The following is a 24,748-nucleotide window of genomic DNA, read 5'->3' on the forward strand; positions in this document are numbered from 1 at the left end:
CTGTTCCTGTGCTGTACCTAAGGGCCTGTCCCTGTGCTGTACTTTAGGGCCTGTTCCTGTGCTGTACTTTAGGGCCTGTTCCTGTGCTGTACTTTAGGGCCTGTTCCTGTGCTATACTTTAGGGCCTGTTCCTGTGCTGTACTTTAGGGCCTGTTCCTGTGCTGTACTTTAGGGCCTGTTCCTGTGCTGTACTTTAGGGCCTGTTCCTGTGCTGTACTTTAGGGCCTGTTCCCGTGCTGTACTTTAGGGCCTGTTCCCGTGCTGTACTTTAGGGCCTTTTCCTGTGCTGTACTTTAGGGCCTGTTCGCCTGCTGTACTTTAGGGCCTGTTCCTGTGCTGTACTTTAGGGCCTGTCCCTGTGCTGTACTTTAGGGCCTGTTCCTGTGCTGTACTTTAGGGCCTGTTCCTGTGCTATACTTTAGGGCCTGTTCCTGTGCTGTACTTTAGGGCCTGTTCCTGTGCTGTACTTTAGGGCCTGTTCCTGTGCTGTACTTTAGGGCCTGTTCCTGTGCTGTACTTTAGGGCCTGTTCCTGTGCTGTACTTTAGGGCCTGTTCCCGTGCTGTACTTTAGGGCCTTTTCCTGTGCTGTACTTTAGGGCCTGTTCCCGTGCTGTACTTTAGGGCCTGTTCCCGTGCTGTACTTTAGGGCCTGTTCCTGTGCTGTACTTTAGGGCCTGTTCCCGTGCTGTACTTTAGGGCCTGTTCCTGTGCTGTACTTTAGGGCCTGTTCCTGTGCTGTACTTTAGGGCCTGTTCCTGTGCTGTACTTTAGGGCCTGTTCCTGTGCTGTACTTTAGGGCCTGTTCCTGTGCTGTACTTTAGGGCCTGTTCCTGTGCTGTACTGTTCCTATGCTGTAATTTAGGGCCTGTTCCGATGCTGTACTTTTCTTTGTTCTTTGTTCTCCTATCCATTGAGACACTCCAGCTGACACCCCCCCCCCCCCTCACCCCAATATCGATACTCTGGTGAAAGTCCCCTGCCCCCACTGAGCCATTTTTAGACCCTCCCTACCAAGGTAGGTTTCCTCAGCTACTCCCTCAAAGGGGCAGCAGGGTAGCATGGTGGTTAGCATAAATGCTTCACAGCTCCAGGGTCCCAGGTTCGATTCCCGGCTGGGTCACTGTCTGTGTGGAGTCTGCACGTCCTCCCCCTGTGTGCGTGGGTTTCCTCCGGGTGCTCCGGTTTCCTCCCACAGTCCAAAGATGTGCGGGTTAGGTGGATTGGCCATGCTAAATTGCCCGTAGTGTCCTAATAAAAGTAAGGTTAAGGGGGGGGTTGTTGGGTTACGGGTATAGGGTGGATACGTGGGTTTGAGTAGGGTGATCATGGCTCGGCACAACATTGAGGGCCGAAGGGCCTGTTCTGTGCTGTACTGTTCTATGTTCTATGTTCCTTTATTTTCTTTCCTATCGCCCCTGTTAACATCTCCTTTTCACTCTTAACCCCTGCCATCTCTCACCTCACAGCTTCCTCCTCCTCCACAGCATACATTACCTCTTTTCCCTCTCCGCCCCCATGTTATTCCAAATATTTCCTCCCACGTCCCTTCCTCGAACGCTGCTTGACTCAAAGATAGCTCCCTGGCTTCGGTTTTTCAGCTATCACACCACGAGAGAGCAACCATTTGCTCCCAGTTTTGAAACCAAACATTCAGTTCAATTAAAAGGCACCGATATCTGCCACTTGGCTGCTTCTTAACAGTACAAGCTTACAATGGAAGTTATGGATGGGGCTCAGATGCTGAGCAAACAGCCAGTGTAACTCATTGTAACACAAGATTGAAGTCCATCTTCCGGCCCAGTGTAACTCCCAATGGAGTTAACTGGGGGATATATATATAGAACAGTACAGCACAGAACAGGCCCTTCGGCCCTCGATGTTGTGCCGAGCAATGATCACTCCACTTAAACCCACGTAACCCGTATACCCGTAACCCAACAATCCCCCCATTAACCTTACACTACGGGCAATTTAGCATGGCCAATCCACCTAACCCGCACATCTTTGGACTTAACTGGGGGATATGGAGTTAACTGGAGGATACTGGAGTTAATGGAGGATACTGGAGTTAATTGGAGGATACTGGAGTTAATGGAGGATAAAAGATGATGTCTCACCTCTTTTCACCCCGGTATTCAAACTTGACTCGAACATCATTCTGCAATTGAAAAAAATACAGAAAGTCAAACACCTTTCGACTGAAGCAAACAAGCCACGTGGAATATAATAATAATGATATAAATATAATATAATAAATATAATATAAATATAATAATATATGAATATGGAAAGGGGAAAATAATTCAGGGCCAACGACCTAGTGTGCCTTTTCCACAGGTCAACTTTCAACAAATACCCGCCTTCCCACCCTGCCCCTCAAACTCTCATACCCTCCAACGCACATCTAGATTGTCCTTTCAACTTGCACTGCGGACTTCACTGTCCTCCCCCACAGCTCCATGAGCTGGAAGCAAACAATTACAGAGATATTAAAAGATTAAGTGAACGGCAAATGGATTTCAATGTAGGCAAATGTCAGGTTAATAAAAAGGACAGAACAAGGGACTTTCTGAATGGTCAAAGGCTAGAAACAGTGGAGGTTCAAAGAAATGTGGACACTCAAGTACATAGACCATGAAAATGCTGTGAACTGGTCCAGACAGGCTAACAGAATGCTGGGTTACTAGCGTGCTCAGCTGGCGATCAACAGCAGCACCACCCATAGCTGCAGACAGGCTGTGCGACTGGTCGGAAGAAGGCTCCCACAAAACGTGGGGGCCATTCACCCAGTCGTTCCAAGGCCTGTTTGCAGCCGACAGCCAGTAAACCAGAGGGAACTGAAAGCCACAACGCAACAACGTATGCCAATGAACTGGGTAAAGGGGGGTGGTGGGAGGAACAATGAAACATAGAAACCCAACCAAGAACCACAAGCAAACAACAAAATATAGGGCATCACGCCAAGCACACAAGAACAGAAAACAGGAGCTGACGAGGAAAGCGGGCACGGCAGACAACCAGAAGGGGAAGGGGGGTCGAGAAGAAAGGCGGGGGTGGAGGGGGGCTCGGCTGGGAATAAACCGATGTACGTACAATTCTTCCTTTTCTTTTTATTCTTTACTGTTCTATTTTGTCGTGTTATTAGTCTATTATTTCACTCCTGTTATCTTCCAAAGTATGTTCATAATTGCCTTTGTCTTGTACAGCTTAAAAGTCCTGAATAAAAACACTTTAAAAAGTGGTGGTATTGCAGGAAATGTAAAGAGAGAGAAATAGTGACTAATGGGCAGAAAAGCAAACCACTTCAGAACAAACACATGGGGGTAGCGATCTGCTTCAGACATCGAGGCTGGGTAATCTCTTCCTCTACATAAATACAATAATGGATGTAGACCACGCCAGGAAGAACACAAGAACAGGAGTAAGTTATTTAGCACCTCCAGCCAGTGAATAGGAACAGGAGTGGGTGATTCAGCCCTCCAGCCTGTTACAAAGGAACAGAAGGCAGCCATTCAGCCTCTTTTGCTGGTTACTGAGGAACAGCAGAAGAGTATTCAGCGTCTTGAGACTGTTCCATAGGAAACGATACGCCATTCAGCCACGTGAGCCTGCTCTGCCATGCAACCAGATACTGGCTGATCTGTACTTCAACACCATTTACTGTAGATCGCAGCAGATAAATCAACCCAGCGAACGAGACAATCCTATTTTTCTGGTCCCAAAAATTTGTTTCTGCTCAGCGGATAACGTGATGTTCCTTTGCAACCGTGACATGCTACACCCACATTAATAATGGCCTCAACGTTTCTCCCCACAAGTGCATGTTTTACTCGTCTTATAACTAAGTGCAAGGGATCGAGGTGATGCGAGCTGTGAAGATACGAGGGAGTTTAGCACACTGTTGCCTTTTTTCACCTGCTATAAATATGACAATCAATAAGGCTGCCCTTCTTTCTTTAGATATTGATATTATATTGCTTTCAATGAAATGAAAATGACATGAAAATCGCTTATTGTCACGAGTAGGCTTCAATGAAGTTACTGTGAAAAGCCCCTAGTCGCCACATTCCGGCGCCTGTCCGGGGAGGCTGGTACGGGAATCGAACCGTGCTGCTGGCCTGCTTGGTCTGCTTTAAAAGCCAGAGATTTAGCCGAGTGAGCTAAACCAGCCCCTTTGAGCTAAACCAGCCCCTCAGAGTCTCCAGGTATCAAATGATACCGCCACAAGGTTCAACCGGGTATCGATCAAAGAGCCAAACAACCAGTTAGTTAGTTCAAGATCAATGATACTTTATTTACACACAAGATTAACTTACACATGCAACATAAACACTACTACTGAAACTACACCTAACAACTATAACCACCTATACTTAACTTCAGGTACTCGGCTTAGGTCAGAGGAACAGTGGCCTTTGTTTGAATCTGGATCTGCTGGGTCTGGAGAAGTAACTGCTGCTCAGCTGGGCTCATCCGTCTGGTAGCGGCCGTTGAAGTTGAACTTGCTTCTGGTGGTGCTGCGATTAGAAGTAGACGTTGCCAGAGCGGCAGGTCCAAGAGAGGCCGAACACATGGGAGTGTCTCTCTTTATCCTTGGAGAGTTTCGCACTCTTTTGGACAGTCCTTAGGTTTGGACCCAATTAATTGGGCAGTTCTCGATCACTGCCTTTGATCTGAGCGAATAAAGGGATGGGTGCCTGACCCTGTGCGGCAGACAACAAAGCCACATGACCTTCCCAAGAAGACAACTTAAGTCTGAAGCCGGTTTCAAGCTAAAAGTCATCAGATTTTCTAACTCTTCAAATAACTGCTGCAGCGAGGGAATTTGGTGCTGCTGAAAACTGGTGGAAGGAGGAAAAACCGGCCTGAAGAAGATGCCCAAAGACCAGGTGAGCCGTGCAAATAAAGACCTTGAAAATCATCAGTTATTTCATCGTCATTGGGAATGCAATGCATATATAGGCACTTCAGTGAGCTAAATCAAACCGAGTTCAGCAAGGATTTCAGAGTAATACAGTCAGCGGAGCTGCTTTATGGAATGAAACTGTCTAGTGTTGCGGTAGAAGATCACTCAGAGACTACCCAAAGATCTCAGCCCCAAAATGACCAGTTTCCAGCAATTCGACATGAGACAATAGCAAAAGGCGAGTCCTCATTAGGCCAAATCAGCAATGTGGATGAAACAGCCAATAGGTTAAGAGGCCCCTGCAAAGAAGCAAAATTGCAGAGAGGGCTCGAACATCCATCGTTCAACCTTTAGATGTTTGCCTCAACAAACCATTCAAGGATCCATGTTCAGCTGAATGAAATAGGAGGACGGGTAATGGAGAAAGAACCTTCACAAGAGTAGAAATACGCTGCCCTGCTTTCGCGAGGCCTTGTCGTCAAATTGTGGGGTGTTATTAGCGTCCAAACTGTCATCAGATCGTTCAAAAAAAGTGTGATATCCAATTCAAGGATGGAAAGGAAGATGATTTGCTGTGGAGGAATGTTTCTGAAATGAAAGTGTCACATCTGATCCACAGAGACTTCCTCACAGGTGATAACAAACTCACGGTGACTCAGGGGCTGTTTAGCACAGGGCTAAATCGCTGGCTTTGAAAGCAGACCAAGCAGGCCAGCAGCACGGTTCGATTCCCATAACAGCCTCCCCGAACAGGCGCCGGAATGTGGCGACTAGGGGCTTTTCACAGTAACTTAATTTGAAAATGAAAATGAAAATCGCTTATTGTCACGGGTAGGGTTCAATGAGCAGCACGGTAGCATGGTGGTTAGCATAAATGCTTCACAGCTCTAGGGTCCCAGGTTCGATTCCCGGCTGGGTCACTGTCTGTACGGAGTCTGCACGTCCTCCCCGTGTGTGCGTGGGTTTCCTCCGGGTGCTCTGGTTTCCTCCCACAGTCCAAAGATGTGCGGGTTAGGTGGATTGGCCATGCTAAATTGCCCGTGACAATAAGCCATTTTCATTTCATTTCAATTACTTTGATGAATCATTTGCTTCAGATGCCAAAGAAGTTGACCGTTTTTAAGGCTTTCATTGTGGTGAAAAATATTTGTGTGTGAATTACCGGTGTTATAAACTTTCTCGCATTTCAAAAAAGGCAGTGGTTCACGTTTATACTCTGCATTTAAGTCAACCCACACCGAGGCCAACATTGACAGAGCCGCCATGAATGAAAGTACTGCCTGTGCTGCAGATTCTATGGATTTTATTTAAAGTGTGTGTTTGGAACTCTGCACATTACATCAAGTCCACAGGCACAGGCCATTCGGTCCAACTGGGCTATGCCGGTGTTAATAGTCTTCATGAGCCTTCCCATACTCCTCTTCTAGCTGTTCCAAATGTGCGAGAATCCCAACACGTTGCGATTTGTAAGACTGTGAGGGAACTAAACCATAACACTGACCAAGAGGTACATTTAGTGGTAAATCAAACTTTAATTTGAACACAGAATTAATCATATTAACAACAAGAAACAGCTTTACAATTAACAGCTCAAATCCAATAGCAGACTGCAAAACCTCAGACCAGGCTCCTCCCATTAATTACATCATCTGTACCCCAAGGGTAAAGCATTCTCTAGTCTCCTCCCACTAAGATGACCCATGACCTACTGAGTGAGGACTAAACACAATCTCTCAAGTATGATCGACACCCCAGGGATCCTCCAAAATCAAAACAATGTTCCATGAGCCATCTCTCTGTAAACAAGTCAATGATTAAAATCAATGATTATCTCACCTTTACAACCCCTTAATCACCACTTTAGCAGACACACTGACTATATTTATTTTAAGCCAGGGTGTTTAACAACATTACTGCAACAAAATATAAATTTTGACAATTTCGATATTCATCACATAGCCCATCAACATATCCTGCTATTCCTTTCATCCTGATGTGTCTTTCTAGCTTCTCATGAAATGCATCTATAATATTCACTTCAATTGCACTGTCAAGTAGCAAGTTTCACAGTAAGTTTTGCTTGAATTTCCTCCTGGATTTATTGGTGACTATTTCTGTTTTTGAATTTCCACAAATGGAAAGAGTGCAGAGTTGATTGCTCTGGCAGTCTGGGACAGATCTGCAAAGTCATTCACGCAAAGGTATCAGACAAGAGTAGACAAGCCTGTGACAACGGTGTTCTGCTTCACACCTACCTGATTACTGGGTGGCGAGGTCTTAGGTTTCCCTGTATCGTGTAATGGGAGGAGAGGTCGGCTAGCCATGTGGAGCACAGCCAGATCTTGCATGATGGAATGAAGAGCTTGCTGCTCATCTACAAAACAAACCGGATTTCAAAATAGCGAAAGTCATCGTCACCGCTATCACTTCTTCAGCACGGCTTTTATTGACCTTCTCTTAAGTGTAAGCCTTCCACGATGAATTTCCTACCTAGTCCTGATATGTCAATTTTATATATATATATATATATATATATATATAAAAATAAATAATCGCTTATTGTCACGAGTAGGCTTCAATGAAGTTACTGTGAAAAGCCCCTAGTCGTCACATTCCGGCGCCTGTTCGGGGAGGCCGGTACGAGAATTGAACCCGCGCTGCTGGCATTGTTCTGCATTACAAGCCAGCTGTTTAGCCCACTGCTAAACCAGATATTTAAAAATATATCCAGTTTTTAAACACTCTAACAGCACAAACAATTTGAGATCAGTGCATCGATCCTCAACTGTGTGATAGCAGTACATTCCATTATATTTTATAGGGGTGGCACGGTAGCACAGCGGGTAGCACTGTCACTTCACAGCGCCAGAGTCCCAGATTTAATTCCCGGCTTGGGTCACTGTCTGTGGAGTCTGCACGTTCTCCCCGTGGTGTCTGCGTGGGTTTCCTCCGGGTGCTCCGGTATCCTCCCACAAGTCCCGAAAGACGTGCTGTTAGGTGAATTGGACATTCTGAGTTATCCCTCTTTCTACCCGAACAGGGGCCGGAGTGTGGCAACTAGGGGCTTTTCACAGTAACTTCATTGCAGTGTTAACGTAAGCCTACTTGTGTCAATAATAAAGATTATTATGCAAAAATTCTTCGTCAACAGTAAGCTTATGTGCATCTCAAAGATAATAGTGTACATATCTAGGAATGCTTGTCCATTACTTTAAAAAAAAACAGGATGTACTCAGTAATGTGGTTGCTCATGTCAGCTAGTTAAAGATGTGTTTTGCGGTCTGCCTGTGGTTCTCCACTTTGACCACTGGGCAACAGTGCAGATCATCAGATTCTTCAACGCTGCTCCAAACTGCAGCCATCTCAAATTTCTCGTACACAAGGCGAGTACTTCTCTTCCTTATTCGACTTATCTCGGGGCACGATTTGCAACCCCGGCCTGGCTCTGCCAGGTCATCTCTAAATTTCCTCCTCTCCAGTAAAAGATCCCCCCCTCTTTGACAAGAAACAAACAGCAACAACATTTGACTCACCCATACTGACAGCAAGGCGGCCAATTGGATTTTTAACGAACGGGTGATTCTCCCATCAATATCCTGGGTTTTACCTAAAATGTAAAATGAAAACAAAATATGGCTGTTTTCCTTCAGCATGCAAGGGTGTCAAACAGTACAACAATCCCCCTAAGCTGCCTCCTCACTGCCCCCCCCCCCCCCGAGCCCACCCCCCCCCCAGCCCCCCCCCCCCCCCCCCCCCAGCCCCCCCCCCAACTCAACTCATTTGGAATCTGCACAATCAATTAAGAGGGGAAAGGAACTTTCATTCCATCAGATTGAATCAAGGCCTCAGCGGTGAGAGGCTAGAATCTATCCTCCTCCAAGACTCAACTTTCAAAGACTTGGATATTTCAATTATCTGAATGGGTATAGGGATCAGACATCTCGAGGAGCAGAAGTAATAATAATAATAATCTATAGTGTCACAAGAAGGCTTACATTAACACTGCAGTGAAGTTACTGTGAAAATCCCCTAGTCGCCACATTCCGGCGCCTGTTCGGGTACGGGTACACAGAGGGAGAATTCAGAATGTCCAATTCACCTAGCAGCAACTCTTTCGGGACTTGTGGGAGGAAACCGGAGCACCCGGAGGAAACCCACGCAGAGATGGGGAGAACGTGCAGACTCCCCACAGACAGTGACCCAAGCCGGGAATCGAACCTGGGACTCTGGCTCTGTGAAGCAACAGTGCTAACCACACAGAACTGAACAGCAAGTCTTTACTTTAGGGCAGCACGGTAGCATTGTGGATAGCACAATGGCTTCACAGCTCCAGGGTCCCAGGTTCGATTCCGGTTTGGGTCACTATCTGTGCGGAGTCTGCACATCCTCCCCGTGTGTGCGTGGGTTTCCTCCGGGTGCTCCGGTTTCCTCCCACAGTCCAAAGATGTGCAGGTTAGGTGGATTGGCCATGATAAATTGCCCTTAGTGTCCAAAATTGCCCTTAGTGTTGGGTGGGGTGACTGGGTTATTGGGATAGGGTGGAGGTGTTGACCTTGGGTAGGATGCTCTTTCCAAGAGCTGGTGCAGACTCAATGGGCTGAATGGTCTCCTTCTGCACTGTAAATTCTATTTCGGGACTTGTGGGAGGAAACTGGAGCACCCGGAGAAAACCCACGCAGACATGGGGAGAACGTGCAGACTCCGCACAGACAGTGACCCAAGCCGGGAATCGAACCTGGGACCCTGGCGCTGTGAAGCAACAGTGCTAACCACTGTGCTACCGTGCCGCCCACACCAACAGATAGAGTAGGCCTCTAGGTTCCTTGTGCCTGCCCCGCCATTCACTAAGATCATGGCTGATCGGATTGTAACCTCAACCCCACTTTCCTGCCATTCCCCCAATAATCTTGCACCCCTTTGCTTATCAAGGATCTATCTAGCTCTGCATTAGACTCTGCTTCAAATGCTTTTTGAGGAAGGGAGGTTTGTTCAGCACCTATCAGGTCAGAACATTTCCAAAGACATATTGCCCCAAGTTATGCAGGATTCAAGCGAACCCAGTTGGTAACTGTGCTCAGCATACGCGAGTATTTGGGAAATAAACTCCCATTTTATATGAGGAGCATGGTTTGCGTGTCGCTCCCAACTTTACCAGCCCTACATAAACATGCACGGACCCACCAAATAACGGAGAGAAAATCCTGGAAGAAAGATTGGGACTATTCTCTTACGGACACGAGAAGTTTAAAACGAAACAAGTTTGAAAATGTAGAAGAAATTGGCGATCTAAGAGGCAGACACTGAGGCACCATCAACTCAACGTGACATTTCTTTTCATCTTCATCACGCCAGCAATTCTTGGCTCACCATTCTCGAAATAAGCCTCAGCTCCTCATATCCGACAGAGTTTTTCCATTTTACCCTGAAATTTAGCTAACATTGGTACCGGAAATAATAAACAGATCATAACTGCGGTACTAAACTATGATATAAATAATTTGTCAATGCTCTGTTCAGTTTTCCCTTTTGCACCAACTGTAAAAGAGCAATGGAAGACCATCAATAAGTGTCAAATGGGTATTGGATGAGTGCTTGAAGTGGAGACATTTGCAGGGCTATGGGGAAAAGAATGTGGGGAGTGGGACTAATTGGTTAGCCCTTTCAAACAGCTCACACAGATACAATGGGTTTCATGGCTCTTTCTGAATGATATTGCGACCAGGTTTCTGTTCTTCAAAATGATTCAAATAGACTTCCCAATTTAAAGCTGATACAGCGATACCTTCGAAATAGTAGCCGGAGCCTGGTGACATTAATAACAGTTAAACTCAAATGGAGCCGCTAAGCATTTTAAGCTGAATTAGGACAGGGACTGTGAGTAAATCCACCTTTTTAACCCCCTAAGTTTCATGACAGAAGTCCACAGCAAGTTTAGACCAGCAAAACTCCATTTTTTTGGTTACATTTTCAGAGGCCTCGAAGGGGGTGAATGTACATCAGCTGAGCTCACTCGATAGTGCTGAATCGTGGCTGACTGAGTTAAACCACACACACAGCTCAATGTAATAATATATTAGTGTCACAAGTAGGTGTACATTAACCCTGCAATGAAGTTACTGTGAAAAGCCCCTAGTCGTCACATTCCAGCGCCTGTTCGGGTACAGAGAGGGAGAATTCAAAATGCCCAATTCACTGAACAGCACGTCTTTCGGGACTTGTGGGAGGAAACCGGAGCACCCGGAGGAAACCCGCGCACACGAGGAGAATATGCAGACTCCGCACAAAAAGTGACCCAAGCTGAGAATCGAACCAGGGTCCTTGCCGCCGTGAAGCAGCAGTGCTAACTACTCTGCTACTGTGCTGCCCAATATTTTCAAGTTTTTACGTTTTTAATAATTTCCAGAAATTTTGCAGCAATTATTTTATTTTTTATAAACAGGTAGAAAGTAAGAAACTTAATTTTAAAAGTTATACGCTGCACTTAATTTAAACTGACTACATAGCTTTGTGCACAAGCCATGTCATGACTAAAACTCAGACGTTGCAAATGTTTCCGAATTTTTGCTCCTGCGATCACAGAGTAATTGTGACTGCAGTGGGAAGAATTATTGCAAGAGCACCTCAGAATCATAGAATCTACAGTGCAGGAGGAGGCCATTTGGCCCATCGAGTCTGCACCGGCCCTTACAAAGAGCACCCTACTCAAGCCCACATTTCTACCCTATCCCCATAACCCCCACTTAACAATTTTTGGACCCTAAGGACAATTTAGCATGGCCAATCCACCTAACCTGCACGTCTTTGGACTGTGGGAGGAAACCGGAGCACCCGGAGGAAACCCACGCACACACGGGGAGAACATAGAACAGTACAGCACAGTACAGGCCCTTCAGCCCACGATGTTGTGCCGACCATTTATTCTAATCTAAGATCAACCTAACCTACACCCCTTCAATTTACTGTACGTGCAAACTCCGCACAGACAGTGACCCATGCCGGGAATCGAACCTGGGACCCTGGAGCTGTGAAGCAACTGTGCTAACCACTATGCTACCGTAATGCCCCCAGGAAAGAGAAGAAGGCTCTGAAAACTTAGACAATAAAAATCTTTTTTAGAAAGATGATGAGAGCAACTGATGCCTGGAGGTTTGGGGGGGGGGGGGGGGGGGGGGGGGGGTGAGAGAGAGAGAGAGAGAGAGAAAGTCAGCCAAAGATCTTAAGGTTTATAAACATAAATTTTGACAAGGCTGTTCAAAAAAGCATATCAGGTCCTTGGCTTTCTAAACTGACGTATGGAGCACAAAAACAATGAAATTATGCAAAACTTTGATAAATTGTAGGTTCGACCACAGCTGGCGTGTGGTGAACATTGCAGGGCACCATGCTTTAGGAATGTTGTCTACGCCTTGGAGAGGATGCAAAGGAGATGAAGGATTCAGTTAAAGGGAGAGACTGGGCTTGCGCTTCATAGAGCAGTGCGAGATTGAGGAAACAGAATAGAGATCCTGGATGTGCAAAGTTTTGAGAGGTTTTGACAAGATTAGATGGAAAGGTCAGTAACCCAGCACAGATTTAAGATCATTCACAACAAAAGTTAGCAGGGAGACGGAGACTTTTTTAATGCAGGAAGTTAGCATGATCTGAAAATGCAGTTTCTGAAGAAGCAGATTCAATAGTAAAGGGAATTGGAAAATACTCTCAAAGGACAACATTGAAGGCTGTACTGAAAGGCCTGAGTAGATGTGGGAATAATTTAATCGTTCTTTCAAAGTGTCAGCACAGGATTCAATGGCTTCCACCTGTGTGGTAAGGTTCCAAAAAAAAAACAAAAATCAAGAGATTGAGGCACAAAGACAGCATCCTGGATGTGCTTCAGTACCTTGTCATGTTGGTGGGAAGTTCTACTGTCTTAACAGGAGCTCAGCCCACCATGGTGAAGGGGTGTAACCTTTGCCCACACCACGACGCTCTCGCTTCAAAGCTGTCCACATTCTTTGCCAGACAGAAGACTGTTCCAAGGGCAGCGTGGTGGCACACTGGTTTGCACTGCCGCCTTATGGTGCTGAGGTCCCAGGTTCCATCCCAGCCCCGGGTCACTGTCCGTGTGGAGTTTGCACATTCTCCCCGTGTCTGTATGGGTCTCACCCCCACAACCAAAAGATGCGCAGGGTAGGTGGATTGGTCACGCTAAAATTGCACCTTTATTGGAAAAAATTAAGAACAAGAAGACTGTCCCAAGGGATCACATTGCCTGATTATGCCCTTCATGAATAAAAGCCAGTATACTTGATCAACCGAGTAAAAACACTGCCAATTAACAAACCAACCTCCTGTCTGTTTCCATGCAATCCCCACTGGAGTACCCCAGGATCATCCATGGGCCATTCCTATTTCCTTCCCTCCGAGAGCCATCCAGCTCCAGCCTCCCATACACCCACAATTTCCTTTATCCCTCCATTGGTAACTGTGCCTTCAGCTGCCTGGGCCCAACCTTCTGGAATTGCTCCCTAAACTTCTCCTCCTCGCTCCCGCCTTCACGATGCTCCTTAGAACCTGCCTCGAACTTCTGGTCACCTGGTCAGATATCTCCTGAAGTGGCTCAGTGTTAAATTCTGCCCAATTAGCCGCTTCTAAGAACAAAGAACAAAGAAAAGTACGGCACAGGAACAGGCCCTTCGGCCCTCCAAGCCTGTGCCGACCATGCTGCCCGTCTAAACTAAAATCTTCTACACTTCCAGGGTCCGTATCCCTCTATTCCCATCCTACTCATGTATTTGTCAAGATGCCCCTTAAACATCACTATTGTCCCTGCTTCCACCACCTCCTCCGGCAGCGAGTTCCAGGCACCCACAACCCTCTGTGTAAAAAAACTTGCCTCGTACATTCCTCTAAACCTTGCCCCTCACACCGTAAACCTATGCCCCCGAGTAATTGACCCCTCTACCCTGGGGAAAAGTCTCTGACTATCCACTCTGTCTATGCCCCTCATAATTTTGTACACCTCTATCAGGTCGCCCCTCAACCTCCGTCGTTCCAGTGAGAACAAACCGAGTTAATTCTACCCCTCCTCAAAGCTAATGCCCTCCATACCAGGCAACATCCTGGTAAATCTCTTCTGCACCCTCTCCAAAGCCTCCACATCCTTCTGGTAGTGTGGCGACCAGAATTGAACACAATACTCCAAGTATGGCCGAACTAAGGTTCTATACAGCTGCAACATGACTTGCCAATTCTTATACACAATGCCCTGGCCAATGAAGGCAAGCATGCCGTATGCCTTCTTGACTACCTTCTCCACCTGTGTTGCCCCTTTCAGTGACCTGTGGACCTGTACACCTAGATCTCTCTGACTTTCAATACTATTAAGGGTTCTACCGTTCACTGTATATTCCCTACCTGCATTAGACCTTCCAAAATGCATTACTCACATTTGTCCGGATTAAACTCCATCTGCCATCTCTCCGCCCAAGTCTCCAAACCATCTAAATTCTGCTGTATCCTCTGACAGTCCTCATCGCGATCTGCAATTTCACCAACCTTTGTGTCATCCGCAAACTTACTAATCAGACCAGTTACATTTTCCTCCAAATCATTTATATATACTACGAACAGCAAAGGTCCCAGCACTGATCCCTGTGGAACACCACTAGTCACAGCCCTCCAATTAGAAAAGCACCCTTCCATTGAAAAATGAATGAAAATCACTTATTGTCACGAGTAGGCTTCAAATGAAGTTACTGTGAAAAGCCCCTAGTCGCCACATTCCGGCGCCTGTTCGGGGAGGCTGTTACGGGAATTGAACCGTGCTGCTGGCCTGCTTTCAAAGCCAGGGATTTAGCCCTGTGCTAAACAGCCCCACTCTCTGCCTTCACCTTGCCATCTCACCCCTGATCCCGTGCGACTTCACCTTTTGTACCAGTCTACCATGAGGGACCTTGTCAAAGGCCTTAATGAAGTCCATAGACAACATCCACTGCCCGCCCCTCATCAATCATCTTTGTGACCTCTTCGAAAAACTCTTATCAAGTTAGTGAGACACGACCTCCCCTTTACAAAACAGTGCTGCCTCTCGCTAATACGTCCATTTGCTTCCAAATGGGAGTAGATCCTGCCTCGAAGAATTCTCTCCAGTAATTTCCCTACCGGAGAGAATTCTTCGAGACAGGATCTACTGAAATATCTTGGCACATTTGTACCACATTAAAGGTACTATCCAAATCCAAGCTGCTGCTTTTATAGAGTGAACAATGCAGATGCTATAAATCTGAAATGAGTGTAGAAAATGCTGCAAATACTCAGATTAGACAGCATGGACGTGAAATGCTGACTCTGTTACTCTCTCCACAGATGCAGTCAGACCTGTTGAGCATTTCCAACACTCTTTATTATTCCTATTATAGTTCAGGGTTAAATTATTAATGCATCTACAAGTCTTTAATTACGGGGTACAAAAAGGAAAACAGAAGAAAGAAAATGCTTAACTTACAAATTACTTCAAATCGGCCTGAAAACAGTGGCCCGAGAATTCCTCAATACCGAACACCCAGGCACAAGACAACAGGGACCCACAGCACAGACAAAGCCTGCTGCATTGATCTTCTCCACGCAGCCTCTCCACACTCCAGACTTTCCCCTCGGGGCATATGAACATTACAAGAATCAATTTAAATTTCAGGTAGACAGATTTCTGCCAGCTCCGAGCGCTTGGGAAGATATAGGTACCAATTTGCATCATTAAAAACCCTTGCTCTCGAAAACTGCTGGTGAGCATTATGGATCTGCAAGCTTCGGATAAAACATGCACTTGAAAACCAGGAGGATTACACGATGCAGTTCTAATATGCACTTCTCCTCTTCCATCTCCAGGAAATGGCTGGGTTTGAGAGCGGCAGAGATATGATTCGTGCACTGGTTAATCCACGCACACAATCACATATGGAGCAGCTGGAAGAATTTCATTTTGAAGCCACAATCAAGACTTAAATGCAAAGGTCAATCAACATTAAAACCCGATTAGGGCAGCACGGTGGCGCAGTGGTTAGCATTGCTGCCTCACGGCGCTGAGGTCCCAGGTTCGATCCTGGCTCTGGGTCACTGTCCGTGTGGAGTTTGCACATTCTCCCCGTACCTGCGTGGGTTTCACCCCCACAACCCAAAAGATGTGCAGGGTAGGTGGATTGGCCATACTAAAATTGCCCCTTAATTAGAAAAAATGAATTGGGTACTCTAAATTTATTTAAAGAGCCATTAAAACCCGATGAAACGGCACCAGTTCCAAGTCACTCATCATCCTGACCTGGAAATATATTAGCCGTTCCTTCACTGTCACTGGGTCAAAATCCTGCATCTCCCTCCCTAACAGCACAGTGGGTGTACCTACACCACACGACTGCAGCGGATCAAGAAGGTGGTTCACCACCACCTTCTCAAGGGCAATTAGGGATCAGCAAAATGTCGACCCAGAAACAAGTACTGTATACAATCCAAGACGCAATTTCCTCATGTTTAATCCAAGTTTAATCTTTTTATCCTCACCGCCCCGTAGATTTCTGCCTATATTTCTGTATTCCAACTGGAGGCAAGGCAGTTCCAGACCACAGATCAGCCTCAGTTAGCAGGCAAATTCCTCTTCAGCCAACAACTGCGTTGCAAATGTTTCATTTTGAAAATTTTCATCCAAAACAAAGTTAAAAAAAGGAAACTTTCCCAGGACATCTATCAAAGACTGGAACTGCAAAGCTACATCAATTAACTTCTGGAGAAAATTGTAATCTGTTATAAGCAGGAGAAACATCAAAGATAGGAGGAGGCCTTTTGGCCCTACCAGCCTGCTCCACCATTCATCACGATCATGTCTGATCATCCAACTCTATAGCCTAATCCTGCTTTCTCCCCAAGTGCTATATCTAGACGTATTCAATGTTTTGTGGGTGTACCTACACCACACGACTGCAGCGGATCACCTGAGGGAGGAGCAGTGCTCTGAAAGCTAGTGTTTGAAACAAACATGTTGGACTTTAACCTGGTGTTCTAAGACTTCTTACTGCACTACCTTCCTCAGAAAAGGAGACCAAAACTGCACACAATACTCCAGGTGTGGCCTGACCAAGGCCCTGCATAATTGCAGCAACACATCCCTGCTTCTGTACTCAAAACCTCTAGCAATGAAGGCCAACATACCATTTCCTTACTGCCTGCTACACCTGCATGCTTACCTTCAGCGACTGGTGCACAAGGACACCCAGGTCCCGTTGCACACTCCCCTCTCCCAATTTACAACCATTCAGGTGGTAATCTGCCTTCCTGTTTTTGCTTTCAAAGTGAATAACCTCACACTTATCCAAATTATACTGCATCTGCCATTGGCTTGCCCACTCGCCCAATCTCTCCAGATAGAACATGGAACATAGAACAGGACAGCACAGAACAGGCCCTTCCGCCCTCAATGTTGTGCCGAGCCATGATCACCCTACTCAAACCCACGTATCCACCCTATACCCGTAACCCAACAACCCCCGCCTTAACCTTACTTTTATTAGGACACTATGGGCAATTTAGCATGGCCAATCCACCTAACCCGCACATCTTTGGACTGTGGGAGGAAACCGGAGCACCCGGAGGAAACCCACGCACACCGGGGGAGGACGTGCAGACTCCACACAGACAGTGACCCAGCCGGGAATCGAACCTGGGACCCTGGAGCTGTGAAGCATTTATGCTAACCACCATGCTACCCTGCTGCCCCAGATCTTGCTGTAGGATCCCTGCATCCTCGTCACAATTCACCCTCACACCCAACTTGGTCTCATCTGCAAACTTTGAGATGTTACATTTTGTTCCCTCATCCAAATCAATAATATATATTGTGAATAGCTGGGGTCCCAGCACCGATCCTTGTAGCACCCCATTATTGCTGCCTGACAATTTGAAAAGGAGCCATTAATTCCTACTCTTTGTTTCCTCTCTGTCAACCAGTTTTCTATCCACCTCAATACATTTCCCCCAATCCCATGCGCTTTAATTGTGCACAATAATCTCTAATGCGGGACTTTGTCAAACGCCTTCTGAAAGTCCAAATATACCACATAGACTAACTCCTCCTTGTCAACTGTACTGGTTACATCTTCAAAGAATTCCAGCAGATTTGTCAAGCATGATTTTCCCTTCATAAATCCATGCTGACTCTGACTGATCCTGCCACTGCTTTCTAAATGTTCCGCTATAAAGTCCTTAATAATGGATTCAAGCATTTTCGCCACTACCGATATTAGGTTTACTGGTCGATAATTCCCTGCTTTCTCTCTACCTCCCTTTTTGAATATCGGAGTGACGTGAGCTATCCTCCAATCTGCAGGGACTGTTCCAGAGTCTATAGAATCCTGGAAGATGACCACCAATGCATCCACTATTTCCAGAGCCACCTCCTTAAGCACTCTGGGATGCAGATTCTCAGGCCCAGGGGATTTATCCGCCTTCAATCCCATCAATTTTCCCAGCACCATTTCTCTACTAATGTTCATGTCCCTCAGTTCTTCTCTCTCAGTAAACCTTTGTTTCTCCAGCATTTCTGTGATCTGATTTGGGTCCTCATTTATGAAGGCAGAACCAAAGTCTCTATGCAATTACTCAGCCATTTCTTTGTCCCTTATTATGCCCCAGAGCAGGGCCATATTACAGACTTGAAACAATACTTCCTGAAAATACATCAGTGCAGAGTTCCTGTGTGTCAAAATGCTTCCGCCTTCAGGCAAGATCTGAAATTTGACCCATCGGCACCATGTATTCAATAATTTTCATATTCATTTTACAGAGGCCACACATCTCAATTTTATGTTTGGATTTATATTTGTTTATTGTCACTTGTACCGAGGTACTGTGAAAAGTATTTTTCTGTGCGCAGTTCAAACAGATCATTTAAAGAACAAAGAACAATACAGCACAGGAACAGGCCCTTCGGCCCTCCAAGCATGTTCTGGTCATGATACCAACCTTTGCCAAAACATTCAGCACTTCCTTATGCCATATCCCCACCCATCCTGTTTGTCAAGATGAATTGTGAACGCTGTTAATGTATCTGCTTCCGCAACCTCCCCTGGCAACGCGTTCCAGGCACTCACCACCCTCTGTGTAAAACACCTGCCTCGCACATCTCCTCTAAACTTTGCCCCACGGACCTTATACCTATGCCCCCTGATGACTGACCCCTCCACCCTGGGAAAGAGTGCCTGTCCATCTACTCTATCTACGTCCCTCATAATATTGTAGACCTCTATCAGGTCACGCCTCAATCTCCGTCTTTCTAATGAAAACAGTCAGAGTCTATTCAGCCTCGCCACATAGCTAAACACAAACTCCACACACCTTCTAGACCAGGCAACATCCTGGTAAACCTCCTCTGCACACTCTCTTCAGTGCATGAAACGAAAAGAAAAAGAAAATACCATAATAGGGCAACACAAGGTACACAATGTAAATACATAAGCACAGGGATGAAAATGAAAAAAATGAAAATCGCTTATTGTCACAAGTAGGCTTCAAATGAAGTTACTGCGAAAAGCCCCTAGTCGCCACATTCCGGCACCTGTTCGGGGAGGCTGGTACGGGAATTGAACCATGCTGTTGGTCTGCTTTCAAAGCCAGCGATTTAGGCCTGTGCTAAACCAGCCCCTGAGATGAGGATCGGGTGAAGCATACAGGAGTGTAATATTAATCAGATCAGTCTATAAGAGGGTCGTTTAGGAGTCTGGTAACAACAGGGAAGAAGCTGCTTTTGAATCTGTTTGTGCGTGTTCTCAGACTTTTGTATCTCCTGCCCGATGGAAGAAGTTGGAAGAGTGAGTAAGCTGTTCATGCAATCACTCAGCAAAAGCCTTACAGTAGAAGTCAGAATCTAAGTGCATCCTTCTCACTCGAGTGTAGCCACTTGGTGGATCTTTCAGAAACACAAACGGTATCTTAAACCGTCTGAAACTGAGGTCAACGATATTACTGCAAGCATTACTGAAGTGGGATTAAATTAAACAAATTTAACTCAAGTCTGTTTTATTTCTGCTCAGCAATGGTTATAATTCAGCAACCCAATGCCAAAATCCTTTTTCGATGTACTGCTGTGACAAGCACACCACCTTATGAAATACAATGTGGAAAAGTGTGAGGTTATGCACTTTTGAAGGATTAATTTAGGTATAGACTATTTTCTAAATGGGGAAATGCTTCGGAAATCAGAAGCACAAAGGGACTTGGGAGTCCTTGTTCACGATTCTCTTAAGGTTAATGTGCAGGTTCAGTTGGCAGTTAGGAAGGCAAATGCAATGTTAGCATTCATGTCAAGAGGGCTAGAATCCAAGACCAGGGATGTGCTTCTGAGGCTGTATAAGGCTCTGGTCAGACCCCATTTGGAGTATTGTGAGCAGTTTTGGGCCCCGTATCTAAGGAAGGATGTGCTGGCCTTGGAAAGGGTCCGGAGGAGGTTCACAAGAATGATCCCTGGAATGAAGAACTTGTCGTCTGAGCAACGGTTGAGGACTCTGGGTCTGTACTCGTTGGAGTTTAGAAGGATGAGAGGGGATCTTATTGAAACTTACAGGATACTGCGAGGCCTGGATAGAGTGGATGTGGAAAGGATGTTTCCACTTGTAGGAAAAACTAGAAGCAGAGGGCACAATCTCAGACTAAAGGGACGATCCTTTAAAACAGAGATGAGGAGGAATTTCTTCAGCCAGAGGGTGGTGAATCTGTGGAACCCTTTGCCGCAGAAGGCTGTGGAGGCCAAATCACTGAGTGTCTTTAAAACAGAGATAGATAGGTTCTTGATTAATAAGGGGATCAGGGGTTATGGGGAGAAGGCAGAGAATATCAGCCACGATTGAAAGGCGGAGCAGACTTGATGGGCCGAGTGGCCGAATTCTGCTCCTAGGTCTAATGGTCTTATGGATCAAGACTTTGCAAAAGTTATTTGTGTAACCAATGATGTAAGGATCCTCCAAGAGTGTCATCCTCAACATCATCACCCTGCGCTTCTACAGTGGGGGAGGGGGTAGGAGGGTGGTCAGGACATAGAATATCATAGGATCTACAGTGCAGAGGAGGCCATTCAGTCCATCGAGTCTGCACTGGACCTCAGAAAGAGCACCCCACTTATCCCAACACTTCCACCTGTAACCCAGTAACTCCACTTAACCTTTTGGATACCAAGGGTAATATATCATGGCCAATCCACCTAACCTGCACACCTTTGGACTGTGGGAGGAAACCGGAGCACCCGGAGGAAACCCACGCAGACACGGGGAGAACGTGCAGACTCCACACAGACAGTGACCCAAGCCGGGAATCGAACCTGGGACCCTGCAGCCATGAAGCAACAGTGCTAACCACTGTGCTACCATGCCGCCCATCATGGTGTGTGGGGTAGCTGTGATGGACCAGCTGATTTTGAAATTAAAATTCTACGAGGACTAGACATGGTGGAGGCAGGATGCTCTTGATTATCTGTGCGCGCGTGTGTGTGTGTGTGTGTGTGTGTGTGGGGGTGTGGACGGGTCCAAAGCCAGGGATTCACAGTCTGAGGAAACGGGGTATACCATTTAGGACAGAGAGGAGGAGAAATTTCTTCCCCCAGAGAGTGGTGAGGGGAGGAGGAGAAGAGAGCGGGAATAGGTTATCGAGTTGGATGATCAGCCACGATCACAATGAATGGCGGAGCAGGCTCGGAGGACCAATTGGCCTCCTCCTGCTCCCATTTTCAATTATTTGTTTTCTTGCCTGCCTGCTTTAAGTTTTCACAGTAACGGGCAGCATGGTGGCGCATTGGATTAGCCCTGCTGCACCACGGCGCCGAGGAACCAGGTTCGATCCCGGCTCTGTGGGGTTTGCACATTCTCCCCGTGTTTACGTGGGTTTCGCCCCCATAACCCAAAGATGTGCAGGGTAGGTGGATTGAACACACTATGTAGTTACACTGTATATCTTGTGTTGCCCCATTACGTATTTTGTTTAATTCCCTTTTCTTCCCATGTACTCAATGATCTGTTGAGCTGCTTGCAGAAAAATACTTTTCACTGTACCTCGGTACACGTGACAATAAACAAATCCAATCCAATCCAATTGCCCCTTAATTGGAAAAAAATGAATTGGGTACTCAAATGTTTTTTTTTAATGTTTTCACAGTAACTAACTGTTCATCGACTATCCTCATTGTAGATTGCTGCAGGTTTGTAACCAGCCCAGCTCAGCACACTGCCAAGTGTTGTACAGCATGGAGAAGCCAGGCGTTTTGTTCAACAATAACTTCTCAGAGCGCTTCGGGTGCTTTTTCCTCATCCACCCTGTCAGCTGCCAGACGCATGACCTAAAGCACATGAACATCTGGGGAATTGCAAACAGATTCCAGCCCAATGGTTGGCATAGATACCGTACTCTGAACAAACATTCAGCACCAGACAAAAAACTGGGGCAAGTCAACAATAGCTGGCAGAATGACATGCATCTTAATTAGCTGGCAATTAGCTCATTTTCGTGGGATTAAAAAGGGTGTTAGCCCAGATTAATTACCATCACCTACCCCAATCAATGAAACAGCAGAGCAGCAATGAGAGGTATTGGAGTTGGATATCATCCTCATTAATACATTTTAATTATTTAATTCTGCGTAAAAGGATACAGGTCTAAGTCTGGAGTAATATTAGAACACAAGGATATCTGGGAGAGGTTAAGACTCCTGCCTGGCTCGTCACAGTCTATAGGAAATGCTATACCTGATGATCCCTCCATCCAAGTCCCTCATGAATCTGTTGATTCAATCAGCTCCTAATGCTCCCATACATTCACCACTTCTGCCCAAAATGATTCAATCTAAAGGTCTTTTCCAACCTCCAAGTTTAAGCCTGTGCCCCCTCATCATAGAATGTGAGGCAATATTATTAATAATAATAATATTTATTGTCACAAGTAGGCTTACACTAATACCGAAATGAAGTTACTGTGAAAAGCCCCTCGTCGCCACATTTTGGCGCCTGTTCGGGTACATAGAGGGAGAATTCAGAATGTCCAATTCACCTAACAGCACGTCTTTTGGGACTTGTGGGAGGAAACCGGAGCACCCGGAGGAAACCCACGCAAACACGGGGAGAACGTGCAGACTCCGCACAGACAGTGACCCAAGGCGGGAATTGAACCCGAGACCTTGGAGCTGTGAAGCAACAGTGCTAACCACTGTGTTACCGTGCCGCCCCATATTACACTGATTGACTTTTCGTACAAATATTAGGAAAACTGAACAGGCTGGGGCTCCTTTCTCTAAAACATAGAGAAGTCTGAGCTGATAAAGGTATTTAAAGTTATGAATAGGTTAGATGGAGAGAAGATGTTTCCACTTGTGGGGTAGACCAAGACGAGAAGCCATGAATATAATATTGTCACCAATAAATACAATAAAGAATTGAGGAGGAAACTATTTACCCTGAGAATTAATGTGGAACCTGTTGCCACAAGGAGTGGTTGGGTTGAATGGCAGAGATGTACTTTGGTAGGCACATGAGGGATAAAGGAATACAAGGTTATCATTGAATCTACAGTGTATAAGGAGGACATTCGGCCCATCGAGTCTGCACTGGCCCTTGGAAAGAGCACCCCACCTAAGCCCACACCTCCACCCTATCCCCGTAACCCCACCCAAGCCAAGGGCAATTTAGCATGGCCAATCTATCTAACCTGCACATTTTTGGACTGGAAACCCACGCAGACACGGGGAGAACATGCCGACTCCCCACAGACAGTGGCCCAAGCCGGGAATCGAACCTGGGACCCTGGAGCTATGAAGCAACTGTGCTAACCACTGTGCTACCGTGCTGCCCAATGTTGCACGGGTAGATGAAGCAAGATGGAAGTAGATTTGTATGGAGCATGGGTACTGGCATTGCTCAGTTCTGCCAGATTTTTTCCCGTACCAGCCTCCCCGAACAGGCGCCGGAATGTGGCGACTAGGGGCTTTTCACAGTAACTTCATTTGAAGCCTACTCGTGACAATAAGCGATTTTCATTGAATTTAATTTCTACCCAAGAAGCATTTTGACAACTTCAATCGATCACTCCCTTGCCTTCCCCATCTGTGCATTCCCAGTTTGTGCAGCCTCTCCTCTTAACACAGCCACCAATTGAGTTGCTCTTCACGGCAACCTCTCCAAACCCGAGAAAAAATTGGATTGAATAAAAAAGACAAACGATGGTATAGGAATACAGAAGAAAACAATGAGCGTTTATTAATATCAGAGTAAATACTGATTCAGGATAGAATCATTGGTTAGGGTTTAGAAGGTCTGCGCTCCACGCTGCTCAAGGTCTGAGCTGGCACCTGCCGTTAACTCCATAATGACTGTAGAAACGGTCATCCATACTGCGGCTGTCGTAGTCCCATCCTTAGATCAAAGGAAAGCAAAGGGGATTCGGAAAGTTAACAGGACGTGTGACGCACTGTGAATCAACAAAATGGGTAGTAAAGGCTTCAGGAATAGGATGCGCAACAGCATTTAGAGAGAAAGTTGCCCATCTTGTTCTTGTGCGTGACAGTGTTTTGTGAGCTGTTCACCCTGGGGTGTTAAACTGAGAAAGGTGAATGCAAAACTGTATTGGTACCTGAGGAAGTCGTGGAAGAGCCATGAATGGAGATCAATATTCCTGCAGTATAAAATCACCAGGCACGGATGATATGCATTCAGAACACGAAGGTGCACTGTGCCAAAAGAAAGGAAAAAAGGACAAGTCAAGCAATTGTAGGTCACTTTGCCTTGTGCTTCTAAAGTTCACGAATTTCACCCTGTTCTATGAACATTCAGAATGACATGGAC

General features: G+C 46.1%; 1 protein-coding gene across 2 annotated transcripts in view; it reads right to left on the bottom strand.

Annotated features, from left to right (window-relative positions):
• map3k2 (mitogen-activated protein kinase kinase kinase 2) overlaps positions 1 to 24,748 on the bottom strand; it is a 153,322-nt gene that overhangs the window by 88,545 nt on the left and 40,029 nt on the right. The window contains exons 2-5 of one of the 2 annotated variants that reach the window (XM_038790189.1): positions 24,537 to 24,633; positions 8,441 to 8,514; positions 7,163 to 7,281; positions 2,119 to 2,159 (exon numbers count right to left, since the gene is read on the bottom strand). In XM_038790189.1, coding sequence (XP_038646117.1) covers positions 2,119 to 2,159; positions 7,163 to 7,281; positions 8,441 to 8,444 — 164 coding nt within the window. In that variant the 5' untranslated portion in view covers positions 8,445 to 8,514; positions 24,537 to 24,633. The remainder of the gene's footprint in view (positions 1 to 2,118; positions 2,160 to 7,162; positions 7,282 to 8,440; positions 8,515 to 24,536; positions 24,634 to 24,748) is intronic. The other variant, XM_038790190.1, reaches the window with a different exon arrangement.

The sequence above is a fragment of the Scyliorhinus canicula genome, chromosome 2 (genome assembly GCF_902713615.1).
Source record: "Scyliorhinus canicula chromosome 2, sScyCan1.1, whole genome shotgun sequence".
Lineage (NCBI taxonomy): Eukaryota > Metazoa > Chordata > Chondrichthyes > Carcharhiniformes > Scyliorhinidae > Scyliorhinus > Scyliorhinus canicula.